At 48.5% G+C, this 23,877-nt stretch overlaps 2 protein-coding genes across 3 annotated transcripts; one reads left to right on the top strand and one right to left on the bottom strand.

The window, feature by feature from the left end:
* Positions 1–4,657: 4,657 nt before the first annotated feature.
* LOC146616708 (interleukin-10 receptor subunit beta-like) lies at positions 4,658–12,186 on the bottom strand. The gene is made up of 7 exons (XM_085374084.1): positions 11,961–12,186; positions 11,585–11,708; positions 7,782–7,954; positions 6,597–6,751; positions 5,732–5,882; positions 5,503–5,648; positions 4,658–5,420 (listed from the first exon to the last, which is right to left on the bottom strand). Exons 1-7 carry the CDS (start codon positions 12,016–12,018, stop codon positions 5,274–5,276), a joined length of 954 nt encoding a protein of 317 aa, XP_085230210.1. The 5' UTR covers positions 12,019–12,186; the 3' UTR covers positions 4,658–5,273.
* Positions 11,911–17,131, top strand: LOC146616709 (uncharacterized). Of its 2 annotated transcripts, none has more exons than XM_085374085.1 (3): positions 11,911–12,179; positions 15,797–15,889; positions 16,761–17,131. In XM_085374085.1, exons 1-3 carry the CDS (start codon positions 11,993–11,995, stop codon positions 16,856–16,858), a joined length of 378 nt encoding a protein of 125 aa, XP_085230211.1. In that variant the 5' UTR covers positions 11,911–11,992; the 3' UTR covers positions 16,859–17,131. The 2 variants fall into 2 exon arrangements, 1 of the variants encoding a protein (XP_085230211.1); XR_014906946.1 differs by lacking the exon at positions 11,911–12,179 and adding an exon at positions 14,442–14,547.
* The last annotated feature ends 6,746 nt before the right edge of the window (positions 17,132–23,877 follow it).

A 23,877-nucleotide genomic window follows, 5' to 3' on the forward strand; every position in this document is an offset into this window, starting at 1 on the left:
GATGAACGATTCCCCAAGGCTGGGGAGGCCGTTTATAAAGAATAATTATATAACCATATAAAAATATATTTTTACATAAAATGTTTTAAATTAAAAATCTTTACACATAGGGAGGTTTTTGCATTTCATTCATTCATCTTTATTTCCCATCAGCATATCGATCTGCATTCACTCACACTTCAGTCCAGCACAGATGAAAGATGTCTCAGGTCTTATCTGTGAGACCCGTGTGGTGAGCACCATAAACACAGCAGCCTTCTTAATATGTTTTGTTCTATAAGCTGGTTTGTTGTCCATGAACTAAAAATGAGAGAGAAGAGTAGAACAGCAACGGCATTATCACATGTGGCCACAGTAAGTGTCCAGTAGGTGTCGCTGTTTTCACTGAGTCTTCTCTGAGCTGGACTCATGTTGCTGCCTTGCTTTGATGTTTGATGTTGATGGTTTTTCCACAAACCAGCAGAGACTGATTCATGAGAAAACCTCAGAAATCTCCTGCTTGTTCGAGCCGAACATCAGCATGAAAGTCTGAAACGGCTCCAGACTTCAGACACAGACAGACGGCGAGAGAAAAAGGCTGCGAGGTTGACCTGAGAGCTGCTGCTCTGAACGAGCTTCAGTCAGACGTGAACATGAAGCAGAGCGGTGCTCTTCATCATCAGAGAGCCTCAGACAAGCGTTCCTGTCATGGACAGACCTCTGGGCTTCGTTCAGAAACACAGGCCACAGCTTTTCTCTTCCACCAAAGGACAATCGGCCACTCTCTCACTTCATTTTATTGAAACGTCAGCTTTCATTTACTAAAAATATATTTTTCTTCTAATGACCAGAACAGCATGTGGAAGGTCAGATTTCTGTTCAGAGAGGCGATGCAGACTCACAGCACCGTCACCTCCACCCACTCCAGAGAAAGCCTGATTACTTGCCCTAACCCTTTCAGCCCTGATACTGATACATGTACAAATACTGATGCTGATAAAGGTACAGGCACACATACAGATACGGATAAAGGTCCTGATACAGATTAAATACAGTCAGGTCCATAAATATTTGGACACAGACAACTGTTTTTGGTTCTGTGCATCAACACAATACATTTTAAACGAAACAGCTCAGATGCAGAGCTTCAGCTTTAACTCAGTGGGTTGGACAAAAAGATTGGATTAAAATGTGAGGAACTAAAGTATGTTTAACACAATCCCTTCATTCCCACACAGATTCAATAAGTGATAATGAAGTGTTCATTTCTAATACGCTGTTGAAAACCCTTTGCTGGGTTTGCTGACGGTCTTAAACTCACAGACATCACCAGATGCTGGTTTCCTTCTCTCTCTCAGGCCTTTACTGCAGCAGCTTTCAGCTCCTGTGTGTTTGTGGGTCTTTTTGACCAAAGTTTAGTCTCGAACAACTGAAATGCTCAGTTGGGTGAAGGTCAGGTGACTGACTTGGCCACAGATAAGGATGTAATGAAGAAATTCCCCACACCTGTCCATGAAATAGCCTTTGAGTCAACTGTCCAATTACTTTTGGCCCACTTAAGAAGAGGGTTGCACACGTTAAGGAGCTGAAACTCCTAAACCCTTCACCCAGTCTGAACGTGGTTACCCTCGATCGAAAGCTGAGAGTCTAACCATCATATCCACGTCTATTATATAACTATAACTGGAATATGACTCAGTAAACAGGTCACAACACAAAACTTGTCAGTGTCCATATATATATGGACCTAACTGAACAGATACTGATGCAGGACGACTCCTTCACTCTCCTCCTGAGGAGGTTCATCCGTGAACATTCAACACTGAACAGCTACACACAGAGCAGTAAACTCACCCCGATCACTTTCCAGCTCCTAATCTTTGTGTGGATGGTTTTCTTCTTTTTAGGCAGCCAGATGTTCAGAGTCCAGCTGTGGGTGTCGGTGAAGGTTCAGACGTGTCAGCAGGTGAGATAGCAGATGGAAACGTCATTAAAGCGATGATAAGAGGCGATATGGTAGGCTCTGAGTCTGCTTTTGTTCATATCTGCAGACTCACTGATAGATCACTCTGAGGTGTTAGAGTCTACGGAGAGAGATTCAGTTTTCCTTCAACATAACACAAGATAAGCTAAGATTCTTTTTCAGCAGCTGAAACTAAAACACAACCTAAAGCTGTATAAAGTTCAAATGTCTGACTCAGGCACACAGAGCTCTGTGATGGATCGAAACCTGTACAGGTGTACCCATCTCTCACCCTATGAGACCTGTGATAGGCTCCGCCCACACCATGACCCTGGACTGTAATGAAAATGAACAGACTCTGCTCACCCAGCAGGAGAGGATGCCATCCCATAATAACCACCAGCCTGCTGACATGTTTGAAGCTTCAGCGTCTGTGAAGCCAAAATAAATCCCTCTGTATGAAAATGTGATCCTTAAACAAACTGATCAGAGATCACAGATTTATTCACGTCACTTTTATTTACATCACAACCACAGGCTGAATCGTATCCATCCACTGGATCCTGATCACTGATTCATTGATCTCATTCAATGATTTTAATGACAGCTTCACCTGTAAACGATGAATCAAATCTACAGTATGACAGAGTGGAGTACACAGGAAGCAACAGAACACAGAAACAGCAGCGGTTTTAGATACGGGCGACACGGGCGGTTTGCCCGGGGCGGCATCACGGGCATCGGCAAAAAAAGAAAAAATGCTCCGATAAAAAAAAGCTATGATACCGGACACAGCTACTTCTTCTTCTTCTTCTTCTTCGGGGTTTAACGGCAGCTGGCATCCTTGTACATGCAGTGCTGCCATCTTCTGTTTCAGTCCGTTATTACACTCTTAAATCCTGCTACTTATTCCTTTATCCTACTACTAGCTCACAAAAGATTAGATCTTTTGTGATCTTACAAAGCTTCAAACGACGCGTCGACTATTAAATCAGTCGTCGACCATTTTGATAGTCGACTAATCGTGACTAGTCGACTAATCGTGACTAGTCGACTAATCGTGACTAGTCGACTAATCGTGACTAGTCGTGGCAGCCCTAGTATGCACACTGTCCTCAACAGCCATACTGAAACTGTCACAGTTCCAACGTCAGTAGGAAACACAGCCAGATAAACTTTTCAGGACAAACGAGACACAAAAGGAATTTTACTGGAAAGCAAAGATTGTTTCAGGACCTACAAGTTTAAAAGATTAAACCAGCAGCTCCAGGGAAGGTGACACAGATGCCTGTGAGAAGAACACCACTAAACCACTTCATACTGGGAGCTGAGGGATCAGGAGCTCATACCCAGGAAAATATGATTTTAACCCCATCCTGCAACAACACAAGTAACAGTGAAGAAAAGAAAACTTTGCATTTTCATCTCATGTTCCAATTACAACTTAGATGTGACAAAATAGGTTTTAAGATCAGGTGTAGAGGTCAGTTTGTTTTATAAATGATTTAGATCATTTCATTACAGATCATGAAACTAAAATAGACTTTGTTTAAGAGAGTGAAGAAGAAACACCCAGTGCATCATGGGAATCCCCGGCAGCCTACGTCTATTGCAGCATAACTAAGGGAGGATTCAGGGTCACCTGGTCCAGCCCTAACTAAATGCTTTAGCAAAGAGGAAAGTTTGAAGCCTAATCTTGAAAGTAGAGATAGTGTCTGTCTCCTGGATCCAAACTGGTTCCACAGAAGAGGGGCCTGAGAACTGAAGGCTCTGCCTCACGTCTCAAAATAAAGTTTTTCTGGTTCTGAGTAAAACCCTGAAACTTCCTGTGCTGCTGAAGTTCTGCATTTCTGTGTTTTCAGCGAGGATGTGGTTAAAAGTGTTTGTTTTTTTGTCAGTAGCCTGTAAAAAAACATGTATGTGACAGCTGACCTTTAGTCTGAGAGCCGGACCAAAAGAACAGCCCAGCAGAACAAAACATCATCGAGATGCACAAAATAAATAAAGGAGGGTTCAAATGATTCATAAATGCAGCTGAAGTGTGCGTCCACGCAGTGACTGATGGGAAAACAAGTTCAACTGGAGCGCCTCCTGCTGGCCTCAACGGCCCGTGTACAGGTAGCACTGGGGCCTCAGGGTGGCGCTACAGGGCTTTGAAATGAGGCCTGGCTGAGGAGTCGTCTTTGTCAGAGGCAAAATCAACTTGGTTGGCAACAGTTGCTCGAACAGATGTGTGGTAGACTTGCTTTTCAGGAGCTGCTACCGACAAACCAGCAAATAAACATCAAATATTTCCTCCCTGACATTTGTGAGCTTCCCTCAAACACACTCCGTCAGTCTTGTTGCTGCTGAACAATAAAATATTCAAAAAGTTTACCTGGTGATGTTCTCTCGCACGATCGCAGAAACACCAAACGACTGACACCACGCCGATGCAGTTCACAGGACAGAGCAAACGATCTGGAGAATCTTGTCGTTGTTATCGTTCCCCTCGCACGTGTTATTACTGCGATTTCAGCGTTTTCGCTTCACAACTAAAGCGTGCAGTTTACTTTGTGAGCACTCAAATGGAGTCCTGAAAAGCAAGTCTACCACACATCTGTTTGACCAACGCCACTTGATCTGGAACACCAGCAGCCAAGTTTGAGTCTGATTTAAAACGATGTTTCACGTGTTTCTGTAGCGAAGAACAATCAGAAGCATTTCATCCGTCACAAAGACTTTTATTAGAAATAAATCAGAGTATTTACAGTGTTCACACTTCTTCATCATAAGTTCTGCTGGACGGCCCGAATCCTGCCTGATGGAGATCCAAGGTGAACCCGCTGGAAACAGCAGAGGACGGCGAGGTCTCACAGCAGCTGGTGGCAAACCCAAGCCAACCTCATCCCCACATCAGTTATTACTACACCCAAACACACAGCCTGCAGGGCTACACCTTCACATGTAGTTATGTTGTAATCCAGTTACTGAACACGTAATTAAACTGGGCTACGAAGACAGAGCAGTAAAAGACCCAGACTGTCTCAGTACAGCCCAGCATCGGGTCACCTGGTTCCTACGAGCAGGAGCAGCAGAGGCTTCGGTTAACCTCCGACCATTAAAACCATTAAAAAACCAGTAGAAAGCAAAACATTTACATTGACATGAATAAACTATTAAAGTATAAACAGCAGCCTGTGACAGTGGGAACAGCTTCACCTGGGCCAGCTTCACCTGTTCTTGCTCGTCTTCATCACTTCACTGCTGCAGAGTTCACAGCTCTAAAACCTCACAGTCAGAGGCCGATTCTCAGAGTCTTTAAAGTGCATCCCACCCCCTCCTGCGCCTCCTAGCCCCCATCCTGTGAGGTATCAGGCTGAGTGCTGCACCCTCCTTCCTCCTCAGTCCTGTGGTCTGCTACGATGCTGACGTGGTCGCAGTGCTCAGAGGGCAGCGAGACTGGGTAGATGGAGTTGGGATCATTCAGCAGCAGAGACTGAGGGGGCGGGGCAGAAAGGTCAGTGTTAGATTAAAGAACACACACACACACACACACACACACACACACACACACACACCTCTTCAAAGTGTGGCGGCAGCACGACTTCTGGGCACAGGAACTTGGAGATTTGTTTCCAGTAGACCACCAGAGTCACCACCAGAGCCACCACCGTGGCCATGACCACAAACGCCACCACGGCCGCCACCCACGGAGCTGCATCCACTGTAAGAAAACCACACAGCAGCAGGTGAGCCCATCAGCGACACCTTGAGCGATTGTGACGGCTGTGTGACGGCGGTGCCTACCGTCACCGGTGCGCTCACAGACGACGTCGCTGTACTCGCTCGGTCTGGGGTTCATGTTGGTGATGATTTGGACCTGGACGCAGTATTCGCTCAGCGGGTCCAGGTCACTAAGAACCACTCGGTCCTGCATCATGTCACTCATTGTTTCTACCTGTAGGAGGCAGCAGAGGAGCTCAGCTGATTTCACTGTTTTCACTCTTTGAATTTTTAAAAGTTACAGTTAGGGATGCACCGATACTGGTATCGGTGCATCGATACTGGTATCGGTGCATCCCTAGTTACAGTGTGTAAAACATCATCACTAGCTGTCAGCAGTTTCTTACCCCTCACACTTTAAGTGCGTAGCTCTAACTACGGTGGCTGCTGTAGGACAAACATGCTTCTATGAGAGATCAAACACATGAAATTTGGACTGTACATCATAACGGTTGTGGCCGTATTCCTGCTACTGTTTGGACCGCGTCCACCTCCAAGCCTGTGGAAGGCTGTCAGTGCTGTTTACCTCAGCTGTCACTGGTGGGCGAGACGCCGCCACCTTTATTTAATCTGAAAGAGGCTGTGAAGCTCTGTGACAGGAGGCCAGTGCAAGTCAGGGAAGCTCAGCCATGAGTTGTTGAGCTTATGCTTAAGTGTCCTTAGCAATGCTGTTTCTGCTGCTTTTAGCTGGTTTAATGAAACTTTATTGTGCATCTAACATTGTTGCACCCAGACGCTTTGTGAACAAACTCTCGTGTGATATGAGAACGTAATCAAACTGTTTATCAGAGGGAAAGTGTGATTTTAGGACACTGGAGCCTGATATTAGCTGGCATAATGTTAGCTTCTAATAATATTAGAAGCTAAAACTACAAACCGGCGTTCCCACCTCTTCCTTCGAGCTGCTCTTCCAGTAGGTGATGTTATAGGTGGCCGAGGTGTACGTCTCCCTCAGTTCTGACTGCTTGAACACTGGGTCTTTAATGCTGACTTCCAAAGATGTCCCAGTGACATGAAGAGTCACATCAGGTGGACCGATGAAGGCTGAGGGGGACAGATGTGGAGAGACGTTTTTATTGGACAAAATCAAAGCTGCAGCTTCTCTAACAGTCCACTCCATCTGCTACAGCTCTGTTATGCCAGTGTGCTTGGAGCTGGGGAGGTTCCCACCATGACGGCAGACGGTTTCACTGAGGACACAGACAGAAACACAGAAACCAGGATTTCACTCTGACTGGACTGAAGTCAGCGACGGCGAGAGCTCTGACGAGCGAGACGCTGAAAAGCTCGCTCACGGTTTCATTTCTGATCGTCTTCAGCTCAGCGAGGCTCTTCAGACGTCCCCTGCTGAAGCAGTCATTGCATAACTGCAGACTCCCCACACAGCTGCTGCCACAGTCTGAACCGGAGCTGAAGGGGACCATCCTGATCTCAGGAAGCTTCTCTGAGAGCCACCAAATGGTCTCATTCACCAATCTTTCATTTTACCTCCCAAAACTTGTTCTGTTAGATCAATGATGACATTACACGAGGGAAAATAACCTTAATCATCTACAAGTCAGCTGTGAGGGTTATTATCTGCTGCCTTATAATTGTCAGCTGGCTTTTTAGCCTCTTCCTTTGTAAATACCAGACGACAGAGGGGAAAGTCTTGGCCTGGAAATCCACTAACATGGAAGCTTGGAACAAAACTGAGCAGCCGATGGGAGTTAGAGCAACATTTCCCACTGTGGAGCACATGTGGCACAACTGGAAAAGCTTCAGCTCTGTCCAGTAGAAGTGGCCAACGAGAGGATACCAAAAGCTCCCAGAAGCAAAGGTCTTGCTTTGTGCCTGCAGATTTCATAGTTTCAAATGCAGATAACTGCAGGGGTTAGATCCCCTCTCCAATCACTATGGGCTGGTTTTTTAGCACAGAGCTAAAATTTCCACCCGAGTGCCAAACGGGCAAAAGTTTCAGTGGGATAAACGACACCCATCAGCTCGTCATCGGCTAATAGTCGGTTTTCCTCTCTGTGTCACGCTACTGGATCAGAGACAAACGAGCTCGGCACATATGACGAGATTCACTTACTGTGTCTGTCCATGTCAATGACGTTACTCTCCACCCAGCTGGAGCTCTCGGCCCCCCGATGCGCCCGCACTCTGCCCGTGTAACTCCCGTGCACGGTGAAGGAGGAGAAGGTGAACTCACATTTGAGGGCTGATGTGTTTGTGCAGCCATTGTTGTATCCAGTTGCTAAGCTTCTGTAACAGAGAAACACAGCGATGGCGTCACAGGTGTGACTTCAGACAGATGTTCTCCTCTCGGGAACACGACCGCTGTTCAAGAAGATCTCACGACTTTATCCTGCAGGACGTGTGACGGCACGAAGCAAAGAAACTAACGCTCACACGAGCTGGCGGTGCTGGTTACATCAAAGCTGGAACGCCACGTTCACCGTTTGTGCATCGGGACAGAAAAGCGTGCGTTTGCTTTCTAACGAGTCAGTCGAGTGGAGGCGTTTCCCAGAACAGAGACGCTGCAGATAAGAGGACGTTTCTGTTGTGTGAACACCTGGACCGCAACAATAACAGCTTCGATTTCACCACGGTCCTCACAAACCACACCACACATATTAAAATGGCTTCAGTGGGCCGGAGAGCAGGAGAAAGGCAGGTGCTGTTCTTCCTGTAAGTGATCTGATTGCAGCTTTTCAGAAATGTGGAACAGCAGGACTGATGGTGCAGATATCACAGATTCATATGCAAAGCAGGACTAAACCGGTCTGCAGTCACTGCGCTGTCCTCACCGTTTCAGAGCACGTGCATACTGTTTTTAAATAATCATTAAGGATCATCTGAAAACGCACAAAGGGAGCACATCGAGTGCTGACACTGACACGCTTTAGAATCGTTTTTCAGAAAAGTTGGACGAGCTGCAACAAAAGGCTGGAGAAGAGTGTAAACCTCGACGTCTGCCAACTAAAGAGGAGGCCGGGTGTTTCCAGAGCGCACACAGCTGGATGGACACATCTGCATGGGCTCAGGATCATCACTGCGTCCACGCAAAGAAGACCCGGGAACGCCGCCGGCTTGCCTGAGCCGGGCACAGATGGAAGGCTGTGCCCTGACCAATCAGATGCTGAGATTATGTTTGGACATGACGGCGGTTGTGTCGGTTCCACAAATGCACCGCAGTTTAATCTGTTCATCTGAACATGACTCCGCCTCCTGACTTCTGCCTGAACGCACGTCTTCATCAGATCGACCTCATAAAGCCGAGATCTGACAGCGCAGGGAGGAGTGGCTGAGGTCGGAGGTCAACACCCACAAAGAAGCGAAGATGTTCCTGTGACGGTTTTACTCGACATCTCAACAGGAGAGAAAAAACACGACTAATCCACGAGTCTGCAAACACACTGTTCATCAGCGCACGGCGTTCTACAGAATAACCGCCGCACCTCTGCATCCAGGTAAATCCAGGTGTGATGGAAGGTTTACTCAGCGCTGAGTTTTAAATGTTTGTTCCTACAGAAAGACATCAGGTTCAAATTTATACTGCCTGCAGGAAAAACTCCTGATGCTGGACACGAGGGCACATTTATACAGACTCATGAAATCCGTTCTTCTTAGAATGATCTCTCCCAGAACAACAGCTGGAACTCACCGTTCCCCCGCTCTTGGATGAGTAACTTTTGTGACTTTGTGATTCCATAACTGCGTTTGTACTTCTTCTTTGGACACGGCTGTTTCAGTCTCCTCATCGCGAGGCACCATCAGCGCTTCACCTGGAGGTACAGGTGCTTCCTCATGCAGGGATGGCGGCGCGTCAGTTTGCAGATAATGAGCTTTTTGCAGGAGCCCATCGGACACAGACATGGTGGGAAGAGCTGAATAGGGTGGCGTTTCATAATCTGACGGTAATGGGCTTGTCGTGGGGGTCAGGTTTGCTCGCACGCGTGAGTACATCAAGGTAGGCGGGTCTTCTCAGGGGCGGTCTGTGGCCACATCGGATTTCATTAGTTCACATTCTGCATGGATTATCTTACTGACAGTTTATCCAACTTCCTCTATGTGGCCTGAACAGAGTACATCCTGCGCTCACAGGCTTTATTGCAGTCACTGTTCCTTCAGTCCATGCAGACCCTGGGAAAAGGCTCGCGCCTTACTTGGGACAAATCCCAGCAGGACCTGAAGCTCTGCAGCATCGCTGAACCGAAGGGTTTCATAGGAGAAAGCATCAGCGGATGTTTTATTGCTGCAGCCTTTCATTTTTTATTTTGGCAGGAGTGAGCAAACGTGCACTCATTCTGTATGATGTCAGTAGTTTATAAAGATCTAGGAATATTTTAACTTTCCACGTATTCCCAAGCCAGTGTCCTGCAGGTAAAACTTCTTCATAATACTTTATGAACTGTCCAGAATGGAGCCTCTGGTGGGCCGGTGCTGGTCCCCAGGCCTCATGTTTGGCATCTCTGATTCAGAGAGCAACTAAAAATATGACAAAGCGAAGTGTGACCTGCTCCCAAACACTGAGGTGATCGGACTCTTCGGAGGAAGAATAACGTCCATTTCTGAGCCCAGCTGCTCTGGAATCTTTGATTTTCCACTGACAGCGACGAGTAAGACCCAAAGATTAAGTTTCCTTTTCTAGCTCGCAGTGTGATTAGGGCTGGGTTTTTATAATCGATTCATCGATTAAAATCGATTCTGGCTTGGATAACGTAAAATCGATTCATTAAAATCCTGAATCGATTTTTTTTATATAAATTTATTTTGCCCGAAATGCCAGAATCTCAGGTGAAATCTCACAAAATTTCAAGAACCACCAAACAGCTAAGAGAGTAAATGAGAGCAGGAACACGGATTCTGCACAAAGACTTAAACACACAGCGCGAACCCGCGGATCAGAATCAGTGAGATGTCGCCTTTCTCACGGTCGGGGCTGAAAGCCGACAGCTCGCTGATTCTGATTCGGCGGGTCCGTGTGTTCACGCCCTTTATGCGCTGATTCTAAAGCTGTTAGTTTGATGTCTCTCCAAACAATATTGACCGAACCAGCAGCAAAAGAAGATCCAAACTACGCTTCACATAAACATCGTCATGTATTCACTCTGACTTTTACTGTTTTGCTTCGACCACGATGCACAGCTCTCTCTCTCTCTCCCTCTCTTTCTCAGTATACTTCAAGAACAGTTTCCCGTCTAAAAATCTGTTTTCTTCATTATTCGCTTACTTGTTACGCACAAGACTACCGTTGTTTACAGGCTGTCGGCCGACTTTCTTTTTGTTTCGTTTTATATACTTCCGAAAAGAAAACCTAATTTCTGCCGTTCAATACTGAACAAATTAAAACTTTTTGAAATTATGCAAAATGCAAAATGCTGTGTCTCTAATAAAACCGCTGTAACTTCAGATTACAATCATGTGTTGATTAATGGTTTTCTTTCGTTTTTGATGTACTGCAGAATATTTTTATAAAATCCAGGCCAGGAAAATCACCTTCATGTTTTTTTGTGTTTTATCTTCAGCTACTTTGACACAAAGGCATCTGCTGTGATGCTCACACCTTTGATAAAGTCTTGCGTGTGTCAGCTTCCTTTTTATAGATACAAAAATATGTAAATGTACTGATCTGAATTATAATATTTCTGACTGTCAAAATTTCCCAGATTCAAATTGAATAGAATCGAATTAAATCGAATCGTGGATCGAATCGATTCGGGACCTTGTGAATCGGAATTGAATCGATTCTAGAAATCAGTGACGATACCCAGCCCTAAGTGTGATGATCGCACTCGCCCTCCTGAAGGTAAACATTCAAACTGAAAGTGACTCAGTTCTCTGACACTAAACTGCGATCACCTGAAGCTGTCACACCCGCCGGTGACTCACCTGTACTCGGCCGTGTAGGTCAGAACATCGGTCGTCCCTTCAGGTGGATCCCACCTGAGCACCAGGTCCATGTTGTAGGACGTCAGTCGGACGTGGGTGGGTGCGCTGAGCCCTCCTGAGCCGGCTGAGCACAAACACAAAGACATGAGCGCTGTTCGCTGACACTAAAACACACTGCTGTCTCTTGTGCTGGGGTCAAAGTTCACCTGTCTGACTGAGTAAACAGCAGACTGTGCTCTGGGTTTCAGCTCACAGCTTTAGTTTAAACACTCGTCACTAGCTGAGCTTTCTTTTTGAGCTCCAGACGCTCTGCGCTGCCTTTCCCTCCGTCAGACCGCCTCCTCCTCACCTGCCCTCAAAGTAAAGGTGTGCTTACCTGCGGAGCCGCACAGTGCGTAAAGCGCCAGGATGAAGGCGCACACAGAGGCTGCCATGTCCCCGGCAGGTTCGCCGCTGTCAGTGTGCTGTGATCCGGCTCCGAGTGTGTTTCCTGGTAGCTTTCACGGCAACAAGAGGCGGGGAAGTACGCGGAAGCGAAACTGGCGTGTGCGCAGAAACGAGTCCGGCTTCAAGGAATCAGAGCGCGCTGGAAAAAGTGTGGGTTCACCCAGAGCACGCGCACACGGGGTGTCACGTGCCTTTATTTATACGTGGGTTTATTTATGTGACAGCGCGCATGTCTGCTGCTTAGTCACAGGCAGACGAACCAACAGCACCGAGTTATTCCGAAACGGAACCGTAACACTTCTCAACGTTTTCACCGACACTTACTTTTTACAGTGTGCAGTCACGTGGGCAGGTGGCAGCTTTAGGGGGCAGGGGGGTTCGGACTCGCGGTGTGTTCAAGCTGAGGCTCGGGTCAGTCTGTGGTTGAAGTCATTATGACAGTGGGCCTCATAAGGAAGGAAGGCAGGAGTGTGTGTGTGATGCTGTGAGGACCTGTTCACACACTCGTGGTGACGGAAACACACTGAAGCACAAAACATGCAGTTCCTCTGACGTCCAGTAGGGGAAGCAGCGAGCCCGTCCCCGTAGACTCCCATGTTAAAGCTTCCCAGCAGATAAGCATGTTTGCAGCACTGTTTGGTCCCTGTATTTAACTGATAACACAGCGAGCGATGACGAGTGATGGCTAAGGCCTGCTTAGAGACGTAGAAGCTACGCGGGTGCATGAGGCTCACCCACAGTGCTTTGCAGCTCTGGCTGCATGTCTCTACAACGCTGCATGAGCGGGATGGTGTTTGACTCTTCAAGAAACAAGGCCTCCAATTCAGGAGGAACAAAGCAGTCTCCACTCGACACTGGACTCCATGACTCGTGTGTGTGTTCCTGTGTGCTTTCACTGCTCTCTCAGTGTGTTTGGGATCATCGGCGTGCTGAAAAATGAAGCTGCTGCCAGTCAGATGTTTCCAGATGTTCCTGCGTGGTGGATCAGACTCTGTAATTCATCAGTTTAAGATCTCCAACAGCACTGACTGACCTGAAACCATGACACAGCCTCCACCGTGCTTCACAGATGGCTGCAGACGCTCACTGCTGGACCTCCTCCTGACCTCCTCGTACACACTGACCATGATGTGGATCCATCTCTCCATCACACCTGTTCCTCTGACCTTCAGTCCAGTTCTGGTGTCATTTTCAGCCTCAGTCTGTCCTCCTGTTTCCCTTCATTAAGAATGTCTTCATGACAGCATTTCTGATGAGGTTTCAGTGAACTGTGGACCGTCGCTCAGGTGCTGTGTCAGGTCTGTGATGGATTTGACCAGTAAGTGTTTAAAGTTACTGGTTTTCAGGGGTGTCAAACTCAAATACAAAGTGGGCCAAAATTGAAAACTGGAACAAAATCGTGGGCTAACATTGATATTTATTGAAAAAAAACCTTCCTCCAGATATATGAATGAATCTTTTCTTATGGACTGAATATGGAACAAGCAAAGCTTAATACTAAACAACATATATATTAGCTGTATAATACCAGTAGTCCAGCTCTAATAGTAATTTGGTATGGCTTCGCGGGCCAGAGTTTGACACCTATGTTTTAGAGCATGTGCAGCGCCATCTTGTGCCAGTGCATTGTGTGACGTCACCCTCTGCCTAGTTTGGATGTTGAACTGGACAGAGAGTCAGAGAGAGGCGGCCTCATGGAGGAAGCTCATGTTGAGCCTGACGAAGAGTTTTGGGAGAGTGGCGCTGAGAGCGATGATGCAGATGTAGAAGTAACTGTCTCTCAGGATCAAAACAGCATCGCGTCCGTTCAAGAGCTGGGGAAGCTAATCAACAACTGACAATGAGGAAATAATGTGGGTTACAGTTGCTCCCAGAAGAAATGGTAAAAACAGCAACAGTAACAGACGAAAGTCCAAACAACACATTATGTTACAGGTTTTAATATTAATGAGTCATTGTCAGTTGTTGATTTGTCCTGTTCTCATTGTATGACGAATTATGATGGCTGTTTGGTAGCCGTTTGCATACTATGCACTCTCTCTCTCCATATGTGTGTGTGTGTGTGTGTGTGTGTGTGTGTGTGTGGGGGGGGGGGGGGGGGGGGGGGGCAGAGGGAGTGTTCGCCCAGGGCGCCAAACAGGCTAGGACCGCCACTGCACAGAAATACTTACTGAAGTACATTAAAGCTGCACTTCAGTAAGTATTTGAGTACATGTACTCAGTTACAATCTGTCTGACCCCTCTGAACACCATCGTTGACCTGACAGCATCGTGGGTTACAGTCAGATTCAGTGTTGGACGATCCAGGAGCACAGATCACTCAGAAGGAGGATCTGAGCTTGTTGCAGCGACAGTGAAGGCTCCTCCCCCTCCTCAGAGGGAGGGGCTATCAGAGGAGACTTGTTATTGAGGAAGAGCTCAGATATCAGCTGAGCGTTAACACACACGGACACACGGACCAGAACAGCAGCTCCTGACACCGCGCATCTGAAGGATGGTGTGACTGATCATCAGCGGTGAGTCCGACAGACTCTGGCTCAGGTCTGAACCCGAGACCAGGCTTCTCACTTCCGGGTTACCTGCGGCTCTGTCAGGGTTACTCCAGGGATTAGATCGAGCCCACAGTTGAGGGCCTGGCTCTGGCTAAACTCTGGATTAACCCCGAGAGCCAAACCTGCGGCTGAGAGACAGCCCAGATTAACTCCCACCTTTAAAGATAATCTCGGTCTAATCTGAGTGCAGATGGTAAACAGCGCTGATTTGGTCTCACCTGGATTTACGTGCCAGACTTTGAACTGGTGTAAAGGAGCTTCCGGAGCGCCTGAACACAGCGACAGTCTTTCTTCAGCGATCAGTGAAAATTAAAGAAAGAAATAAGTAATGAAAAGATGACTTAAAACCAAACCTGTCAGCGTGAACCGTGTAACGTGTCGTTTCTTTAGTTCCGTGTGTGTGGAGACATTTTTCACTGTGTTGGTTTCTCGTGTGTGGCCGCTGCGGCTCTTTACATTATGAACGATGGTCTCTGTTTGCTTCAGCATGTTCATTGATGCCGACCGGAAGCTAAACAGGATTTCATAATAATAATGATAATAGAAGCTGGGATTATTTTAGCTGTCAGATTAAGGAGCAGTGGCTGGGACCCACATTCATTCTCTGGATTCCTCTGAAGCCAAACCGGCCGAGCGAGACGGTCACGAGCCTGCATCCGGTTTCAGACTCTGACACCATCATCGCGGGGTTCCCACAGCCGGAGCTCCAGATGCAAACGAGCCCGTTAAGCCTGAACCATCAGATAATTACCACAAGATAAGATAAGGACTCTTTACTGTCATTGCACAGTCAGGCATAGTACAGCAGTACAATGGAAAAACTCCCCCGTCGGCACTACGTACAACACCACGCAGTAACTTAAGTTAGTAATAAAATGTAGAATAAGTGTATTGCACACTGTTATTACTGCACTTTGTTATAAATATCAATATTATTATTGTTGTTACCCCCCAAAAAGTGCCAATCAGGTCAGCTTCTGACAAAGACATGAACGGACTGTTAATTTGCATTTATGAGATGTAATCAGCATTTCCTGCACCGGCAGGATAATTCAGGGTTAGGGGTCAAACTCGGGGACGGTGTGGCGGTGTCAGAGCCTGCTGGCTCAGATATGATTTCAGTTAAGTCTGATCCTAAGTCCCGATGTTCTCGGGGAATGGGACTCACGGTGGGTCCGTTAACTCACTCGAGTTCATGTCGTTCTGTTTGCAGCCTGTCGGTACGTGGCGAGGAAGATCCGGGCTGCGGCGCGAGGAGAGGAGCAGCCGGAGAAGCCGAGCACCGCGGGATGCAAGCAGGCTAAATGTGAGTGTGGTCAGTGTCCTCCAGTGATGTATCGGTGTCAGTCGACCTCAGAGGACAAAGAGGTGACGCTCAGGTTCGGTCAGAGATCCTCTGCAGACTCGCCTCAGACTCTGTTTACTGTGAGAAAGCGGCGCTCAGAGCTGCAGCTGCGGTGAGAAGGATGTGGTGAAGCTCTCGCAGCTGTTTTAGACTGTCCTCTTTTCTCCACGCCGCCGTGGCCAACGAGGCGCCTCTGCAGCGCTGACAGAGGAAATCAAGAGAGCCTGGTGAGAGCGTTCGCACAGAAACTTCACCACAGAAACAGAAACACTCTGGGCAGCTCACCTGAACAGAAGCTGTATTTAAACCCTGCGGTGCGCCTCACTGCAGAGGAAACCCCGTCTGCGCTCACAGACGCTCTTTGGTGCGTCATGTGGACGTTTGAGGTTTGGACCAGCAGCTCCAGTCCTGCAGTCCTCGCCGCTCCGTGTCTACGTGACACGACTCCCAGAGGGGCAACCTGTGTGGAGCTTCGACTCCACTTCAGCAGAACCGCGACCTTTGACCTGCAGACACAAAGAAACGCCTGTTTCTGTGCTGTGGAGCTGCAGAGCCGACACTCGGCGCTTTTGTGAGTCTGATGGCGACTGAGCAGCAGAATCACCGGGACCCAGAGACAAACGGTCCAGCACAGGAGCAGAGCTGGACTCACCTGAGCACACCTGTGTGAGGAGAACAGAGACATCAGAGCTCCGACTGCGTGAAGCTGGAGGAGCTTCAGGCTGACGTTTTTACAGAATAAAAGCCTCTAAAGTTAGAACAGTGTCAGACAGGAAGTTCTTCCATTTTAAATAAACTCTTTCCTGTTCTCCATCTCTCTCTGTCTCCGCAGCTCGCAAGGGCGACAGGATGAGCAGCGAACCCGCCCTGATGACCCCGCCCACAGAGCAGGACGTCGACGTGCTGCCGAAGGAGAACTGCGGGTCCTGAAAGTAAGCCGAGAGCTGGAGGGCAGGGAGGTCCAAAAAGCATCCCAATCAGACGCTGACTCTGACCTCGACCTCTTCCTGCTTCCGGCTCTCGGCGCTCTTTCGGCTCCTCCTTCCTCACGTCTCGGAGCGTCAGCAGAGAGGATGAAAGGCTGCTCACCAATTCCCCGCTCGAGGACCTGAGCAGCCCTGATGACCGTGGCGGTCTCTGCTGACGGCGCTCTCACGCCAACCGCGCTTCTTTCTGTTGTTGCTTTAATAAAAACCGTTTTAAACCTGAGCCGAGTCTTTGTGTCCCAGTGAGACGCCGCACAAACAAACAGCAGCTGGCACAGCGAACCTTCACGATGCAGCTACTCTAGCTTCACAAGCTTTACAGCAACGGTGGCAAACATACGGCCCGTGGGCCAGAAGCGTCCACCCAGAGGGTCCAACCACTGCTTATTTCCATCAAGTCAGGAAGAAAGATAAATATTACATTGAAAAATTCAGTTATTTAATGTAAAGAAAGAAAAGTCTCTTTGTCTTTATAATAAAACAGTAAAATCTGTGAGGTTGTGTTTAAAGGTCGATGAAATCCTCACGAGCAGCTGAACGTCGTTCTTTGTTGTGTGATGGTTTTACAGGACCACGAACACGACGAGCATCGGTCTCGTGACTCAACCCCCAAACTGTCATATACAGATTTCAGGTGTCAGCCTGTTAAAGGTGGTTGCCATGGATTTGTGTCCCACAGTGGCTGATGGACACAGATGGACTCCACAGCTCAGCCGTGCGCTCCTCACGGCCCTCCTGCTCCATCAGCCGCGGGCGTTTGCTGATGCTTTGGGTACGTCTGGAGCTCTGAGAGGATTCTCAGTCTAAGGGTCAGAGGTCATCGGTAACAGAGAGACATGCATGTGTGGGTAATCGGCTGTGGATCTATCACCATGAAAACTGAACATCATGAAACTCAAACAGTAAATCCTGATCTGACTCCTCCCACTTCAAAGCTCTTCACTGTCCCTCAGAGAGGAGGCGTGAACCTCCCTCCACTCTGAGGCCCGCTTCAGGTGGACGCTCTGAAAACTCGCACCTGCACAGCAGCTTTAATGATGAGCAGGTAAAGCGACAGGCGAGGAGGGCAGTCACATGACAGCCTGTAACCAGTGAGCACGAAGACAGGAAGGGTCCGCCCCCCTCACTGACAGGTGTAGGTGACATCATCAATCTGTCAGTTTTATGTCGTGTGTGTGTGTGTGTGTGTGTGTGTGTGCGCGCCATGTTTAGGCATCTTCAGGTTAAGAGCCTTGGTGTCATCCAGGCCATTCTACTTCCATCTACGTAACATTAACAGATTGCTTCCTTCTCTCTCCACCCAGTCTACGTCCATTCTTGTCCACAGTCTTGTTACCTCCTGTATCGACTACTGCAACTCTCTTTTGCATGGTTTCCCCCAAAAATCCCTCCATCAGCTTCAGCTGGTTCAGAACTCTGCTGCTCACATTACCACCAGAACCCCTCCTACCAGCACATCACCTGTTCTTCAGGAACTTCACTGGCTCCCTGTGAAAATACAGATAATATTCAAACTTCTTCTGCTCACCTTCAAGGCCATTCATAACCTCGCTCCTCCTTACCTTGCTGACCTGTTAACCACCACCTGTTCTGCCCGTTCACTTCGATCTTCTTCTTCCATCCAGCTTGCTGTACCTTCCTTCCGCCTCACCACCGTGGGAAGCAGAGCTTTCAGCTGCTCTGCTCCCAGAAATAAGAAACACTGGTTCTCTCCCAGTTTAAATCCCAACTCAAAACTCATCTGTTCAAATCTGCATATTCACTGTGACTCCACTGTTTGTTAATGTTATCTTTACTAAGTGTTTTATCCTATTGTAAAGTGTCCTGGGGTGACTTGAAAGGCGCTCATAAATAAAATTTATCTTTGTGAGGACCAAAAATTGGCATCCTACTATACTTGTGGGGACCCGCAGTCCTGGGGACAAAGGGTCGTCCACATGAATTTGAAGGTTTTAGTGTCGGGGTCAGGTTAGGGTTATGTCAATGAGATGTCCTCACTAGCATATGAAAACGAGTACGTGTGTGTGTCAGTTCTGAACTCACTTCCGTTGCTGGATGCGTGAGGCGCCTCCGAACAATCAGGAGGAAGCAGATTCAAATCACATCAGGGCGGAGTTTTTGTCACAGGAGGACATGTTTGGTCTCCATGGTGATGGGTCTGCTGACAGGATGCTGCAGCGTCCATGTTTGTGTGTTTGATGAGCTCCGAGCTCACGGCTGGGATCATTAACTCGGCGTCACAGCCTCAGCGTTCATGTTTTTAATTATTAAAAAACACGTTTTGGAGAATACAGAGCTCGGCGCGCACACACACACATGCACACACACGCACGCACGTACCCACACGCACGCACACGCACAAACGTACAACAATCAGCACGGCGACAGGACAGTCTGTGTGAAACACTCATGTTTTCCTGAAATGCTGCTTTAGTCTTTTTACAGCTCAGTACTGTTGAGCCACCGTCATTTCCTTACCTTTGATCCACATCCCCCTGAAGGTCTGTAAAAGGTCTTCTTTGGACACTGGCTGCTCTTACACTCAGGTTCAGTCCAGTCTTTGTACCCGAGGAAGGTTTTTTATTAAGGGTCTGAACTCTGACCTACAACTCATTCAAGCATCAAAGGCTCCTAACAAAAAGATGAACCAGAGCCGTGTCAACACATAACAGACATGAACACAGAACCAGCCCATCCACAGCAGGTAAACAAGGAGGACCTTCAGCTGATCATCTGCTGTTCACTGAAGCCTCCTCAGAAATGCTCTGAGTAAGGACGTCTGTGAGGAAGACATCCTTACTGAAGGCAAACAGATGAGTCCAGATCACAGCTGTGTGCACTCACTGCTCACTTACGCAGCACACAGTGGGGACATGTTCACAGAGACTTGTGGGGATGATGTGGACGCTTGCTGATGTGTTCTTATTCTGTGTTTTGAAAAGACACGATTATTCCTTCCAGGTGAGTTAGAGCTCATCCTAAGATTAAACCATGAGTGACTGAATCTGTAGGAATCCTGTTTTTAAACACGTACGCCGTCTGACCTCGCCGTGCTGCTGAGGAACACCAAGCCTGGTCCAGAGTGAGAACCACAGCAGCATCCAGACTGTGAGCCAGCTGATGTTCAGTTCATTCAGCCGCAAACATAACGAGCACATTGGCATCGAGCGGGGGTCACGTGGAAAAGCCTTCTGCTCCGTAAGAAGCAGTAAGTCTCATGGAAATCTGCTGTGTTTCTTTCCAGCCACAGCACGTAGCAGCCATGACTCAGTACTTGCTGAGGTGTCCTGTCTGCAGCCGAGCATAGCTACGTCTAAAGATACGACTCGTGACTTTAGGAAAAGCACTCGCACACATGAAGTCAGTCTTATTACAGGTCAGACTGTGGAGCTTAACGCCCACCAGCCACGCTCATGTCTCGCACAGCTTTCTCGCTTCCATGTTGACAAAACCATGATGGTTTATTTTATCACCCTGTCATTTTTCTTTGGTGTCACAGTTTGGATATTTATCGGTAAAGAAAAGAAACTCAGTCCAACGGGCCGACAGAGGAACCACAGCAGGCAGGTGCAGCTGGTCCGTTTCAGTTTTTCCTTCTGGTCCCAAAACGTAAAACAGCACGTTTAAAAATGGCTTTGTTGTAGCCGCCGTTACTGAGACGGACGAATGAACGTTGTGTTTGTGTGTAGCTGTACTGAGAGTGTGTATGTGAGGATTCACAGCTGCAGAACAAAGCTACCTCCATGTAGAAATAAAGTAACCTGAGGCTGAAAATGACACCAGAACTGGACTGAAGGTCAGAGGAACAGGTGTGATGGAGAGATGGATCCACATCATGGTCAGTGTGTACGAGGAGGTCAGGAGGAGGTCCAGCAGTGAGCGTCTGCAGCCATCTGTGAAGCACGGTGGAGGCTGTGTCATGGTTTCAGGTTCTTTGATAAACTGATGAATTACAGAGTCTGATCCACCACGCAGGAACATCTGGAAACATCTGACTGGCAGCAGCTTCATTTTTCAGCATCATAGTGATGCCAAACACAAAGCACACATCAGTGATGGATGCGCCTCCTCAGAGCTCAGCTCCACTGAAGCAGTGTGGGATCATCCTGACAGAGAACACAAGCAAAGGCAGAAACATCCAAAGAAGAGCTTTGACTGTCCTTCAGGAAGCCTGGAGAACAGTTCCTGAAGATCCTCACAGAAACTGCAGCCTCGTATTTTTACCTGCTGACGCTCCATGAACATGTCAGCACACGGAGCTCCACTGAACACAAACACAGAGATCCAACAAACCACTGAAGTAAGGTCTTTGATTTTGTGACGCGTCTGGCAGGTGGTTGCACCATGTTGGTGTTCACTGATTGGCTGGTTTCTCCAGCCTGTGCTGAGCTTCACGTCTCGCCTGCAGAGGCCTCTGATCCATCCAGCTGCAGGAAACTGAAAACAACGTTTCAGACAGAAAAACTCGACGGCCTGAATCGAGCACGGGGACCGACTCCATCACCTACACCTGCTCCTCCACCTTGTTGGGGTCCACGTCAGCGGCCGGTACCACCTGCATGGGCTTGCAGCAGCCGTTGCAGATGTACTTGAGGAAGCAGAGGTACGCACTGCCGGACATGATCACCGTGATGATGATGATGATGGTGGCGCCAAAGGCCGGGGAGATGGCGTCTTCCAGGACGGACTTGAGGCCTCCCACGGTGATCCCACCGTTCCCGCTGCCAAGAAGACTCTGATCAGGCTCGGTCATCCCCTGACCTGAAACAGATAGAAGAGGTCAAAGGTCAGAGGTCGTCTTGTGGCGGTACCATCACCTGTTCAGGAGTTCATCCAGACTTAAACCTTTAATGACAGCAGGTGATTTGCACACCTCCAACAGCGTCACTGTTGGTTTGTCTGCAGGCCGTCTCACCTCACACCTGCTCGCCATAACACGGCGTCTGTAGCTGCAGGCGGGGCTCTTCTGTTGTATGACCGCGGTAACACAGAGCTGCTCAATGAACCACAGGTGTGAACCTTCTGTTGTCTGTACTGAGCTTTAAAGAGGAAACACTGAACACATCGAGGCTAATTTACCCCACTGAGCTCTGACTCTGACACACATGTAACTGCTGTGAAGCTGGATTTAACAAATAACAGCTTAAAGTTATAAAAACATGTTTCTGTCAGTACGAACGTGACGTCAGGTGGTTGGTTGGCTGCAGCTAACAGCCTCTCCTCTACACTGTCCTTTACAAACACCAACATCACGGCTAACAGCTGGATTTCCTGTTTCAGTGCAGCTAGCGGTGTGTGCGCGGGGTGTGTGTGAGGGGTGTGTGTGAGGGGTGTGTGTGAGGGGTGTGTGCGCGGGGTGTGTGCGCGGGGTGTGTGTGAGGGGTGTGTGGGCGGGGTGTGTGTGAGGGGTGTGTGGGCGGGGTGTGTGTGAGGGGTGTGTGCGCGGGGTGTGTGTGAGGGGTGTGTGTGAGGGGTGTGTGCGCGGGGTGTGTGTGAGGGGTGTGTGTGAGGGGTGTGTGTGAGGGGTGTGTGGGCGGGGTGTGTGTGAGGGGTGTGTGGGCGGGGTGTGTGTGAGGGGTGTGTGGGCGGGGTGTGTGCGCGGGGTGTGTGTGAGGGGTGTGTGTGAGGGGTGTGTGCGCGGGGTGTGTGGCATCCTCCACCATGCTGGTGGCTTTGTGGATGCAGTGGGTGTAATAAGTGTCTGTGATGGAGAGAAGAGAGGCTCCAATCACAGACACCGATCACACACGAGGAGCGTTTTTTCTTTTCGTCTCGCGCTGCTTTGAATTCATTTCAGAGACTAACAGCAGCTGTGGGTCTCCCTCACTGACCTGCGACTCACTTTAATGTTCTTGTGTTTTCCTGCCTCTGCGCTAAAATGAAACCACCATAGAAATCAGACATTTCTTTGTTAGCGATCAGATATTCTTTCCTGCTGTGGATGCACACGAATGCATCACAGCACAGCCGTCAGTGACGATAAATGTAATCACGTTAGGACACGCCCCTCCCGATAAAAGCAGAGGCTGTTTGCGGAGCATCACTGAGCAGGAGCAGAGCTCCTCCAGTTCAGAGTGTTGTCCTCCCGGAGCACAGAGTCTGAGCGCTGACCTCAGAGGTTAGAGGCAGCGAGTGAAAAACACTCAGGCCCCGCATGTGACCTCCATCACAGGAACAGCAGTGCAGCGCACAGACTCCACATGATGGGCGACCATTGCTCACCTGTCTGACTACACTCCGCTTCAACCAGGATCTTTATTGGACCCACCCAACCAACACATCCACCCACCAACCGTCAATCTAACCATCCATCCATGACATCCAACCAACCTATGGCGCTGTTTGTGCCACTATTCTGAGCGCACGTGAAAGAAATTTGAGTGAATAAAATTCATTGCTGCATGCAAACAAAGTATTTCAGTGTTTGCTATCACACACACACACACACACACAGACAGGCAGACACACACACACACACACACACACACACACACACACACAGACACAGACAGGCAGACACACACACACACACACACACACACACACACAGACAGGCAGACACACACACACACACACACACACACACAGACAGGCAGACACACACACACACACACACACACAGACACACACACACAGACAGGCAGACACACACACACACACACACACACACACACACACACACACACACACACACACACAGACAGGCAGACACACACACACACACACACACACACAGACAGGCAGACACACACACACACAGACACACACACACACACACAGACAGGCAGACACACACACACACAGACAGGCAGACACACACACACACACACACACACACACACACACACACAGACAGGCAGACACACAGACAGGCAGACACACACACACACAGGCAGACACACACACACAGACAGGCAGACACACACACATACACACAGACACACAGACAGGCAGACACACACA

Source organism: Diplotaxodon limnothrissa, linkage group LG16, assembly GCF_057381915.1.
Source record: "Diplotaxodon limnothrissa isolate DT_005_m linkage group LG16, D_limnothrissa_male_GT1.1, whole genome shotgun sequence".
NCBI lineage: Eukaryota > Metazoa > Chordata > Actinopteri > Cichliformes > Cichlidae > Diplotaxodon > Diplotaxodon limnothrissa.

Bases quoted from the DNA above. Each gene is read 5' to 3' on its own strand.
- LOC146616709 (XM_085374085.1), top strand. From the start codon at position 11,993: ATGAAGGCGCACACAGAGGCTGCCATGTCCCCGGCAGGTTCGCCGCTG. The intron at 12,180-15,796 runs GTGTGGGTTCAC...TTCTGTTTGCAG, and splicing joins ATCAGAGCGCGCTGGAAAAA to CCTGTCGGTACGTGGCGAGG. The intron at 15,890-16,760 runs GTGAGTGTGGTC...CTGTCTCCGCAG, and splicing joins GGGATGCAAGCAGGCTAAAT to CTCGCAAGGGCGACAGGATG.
- LOC146616708 (XM_085374084.1), bottom strand. From the start codon at position 12,018: ATGGCAGCCTCTGTGTGCGCCTTCATCCTGGCGCTTTACGCACTGTGC. The intron at 11,709-11,960 runs GTAAGCACACCT...GTTTGTGCTCAG, and splicing joins CGCACTGTGCGGCTCCGCAG to CCGGCTCAGGAGGGCTCAGC. The intron at 5,421-5,502 runs GTGTGTGTGTGT...CCGCCCCCTCAG, and splicing joins TGCCGCCACACTTTGAAGAG to TCTCTGCTGCTGAATGATCC.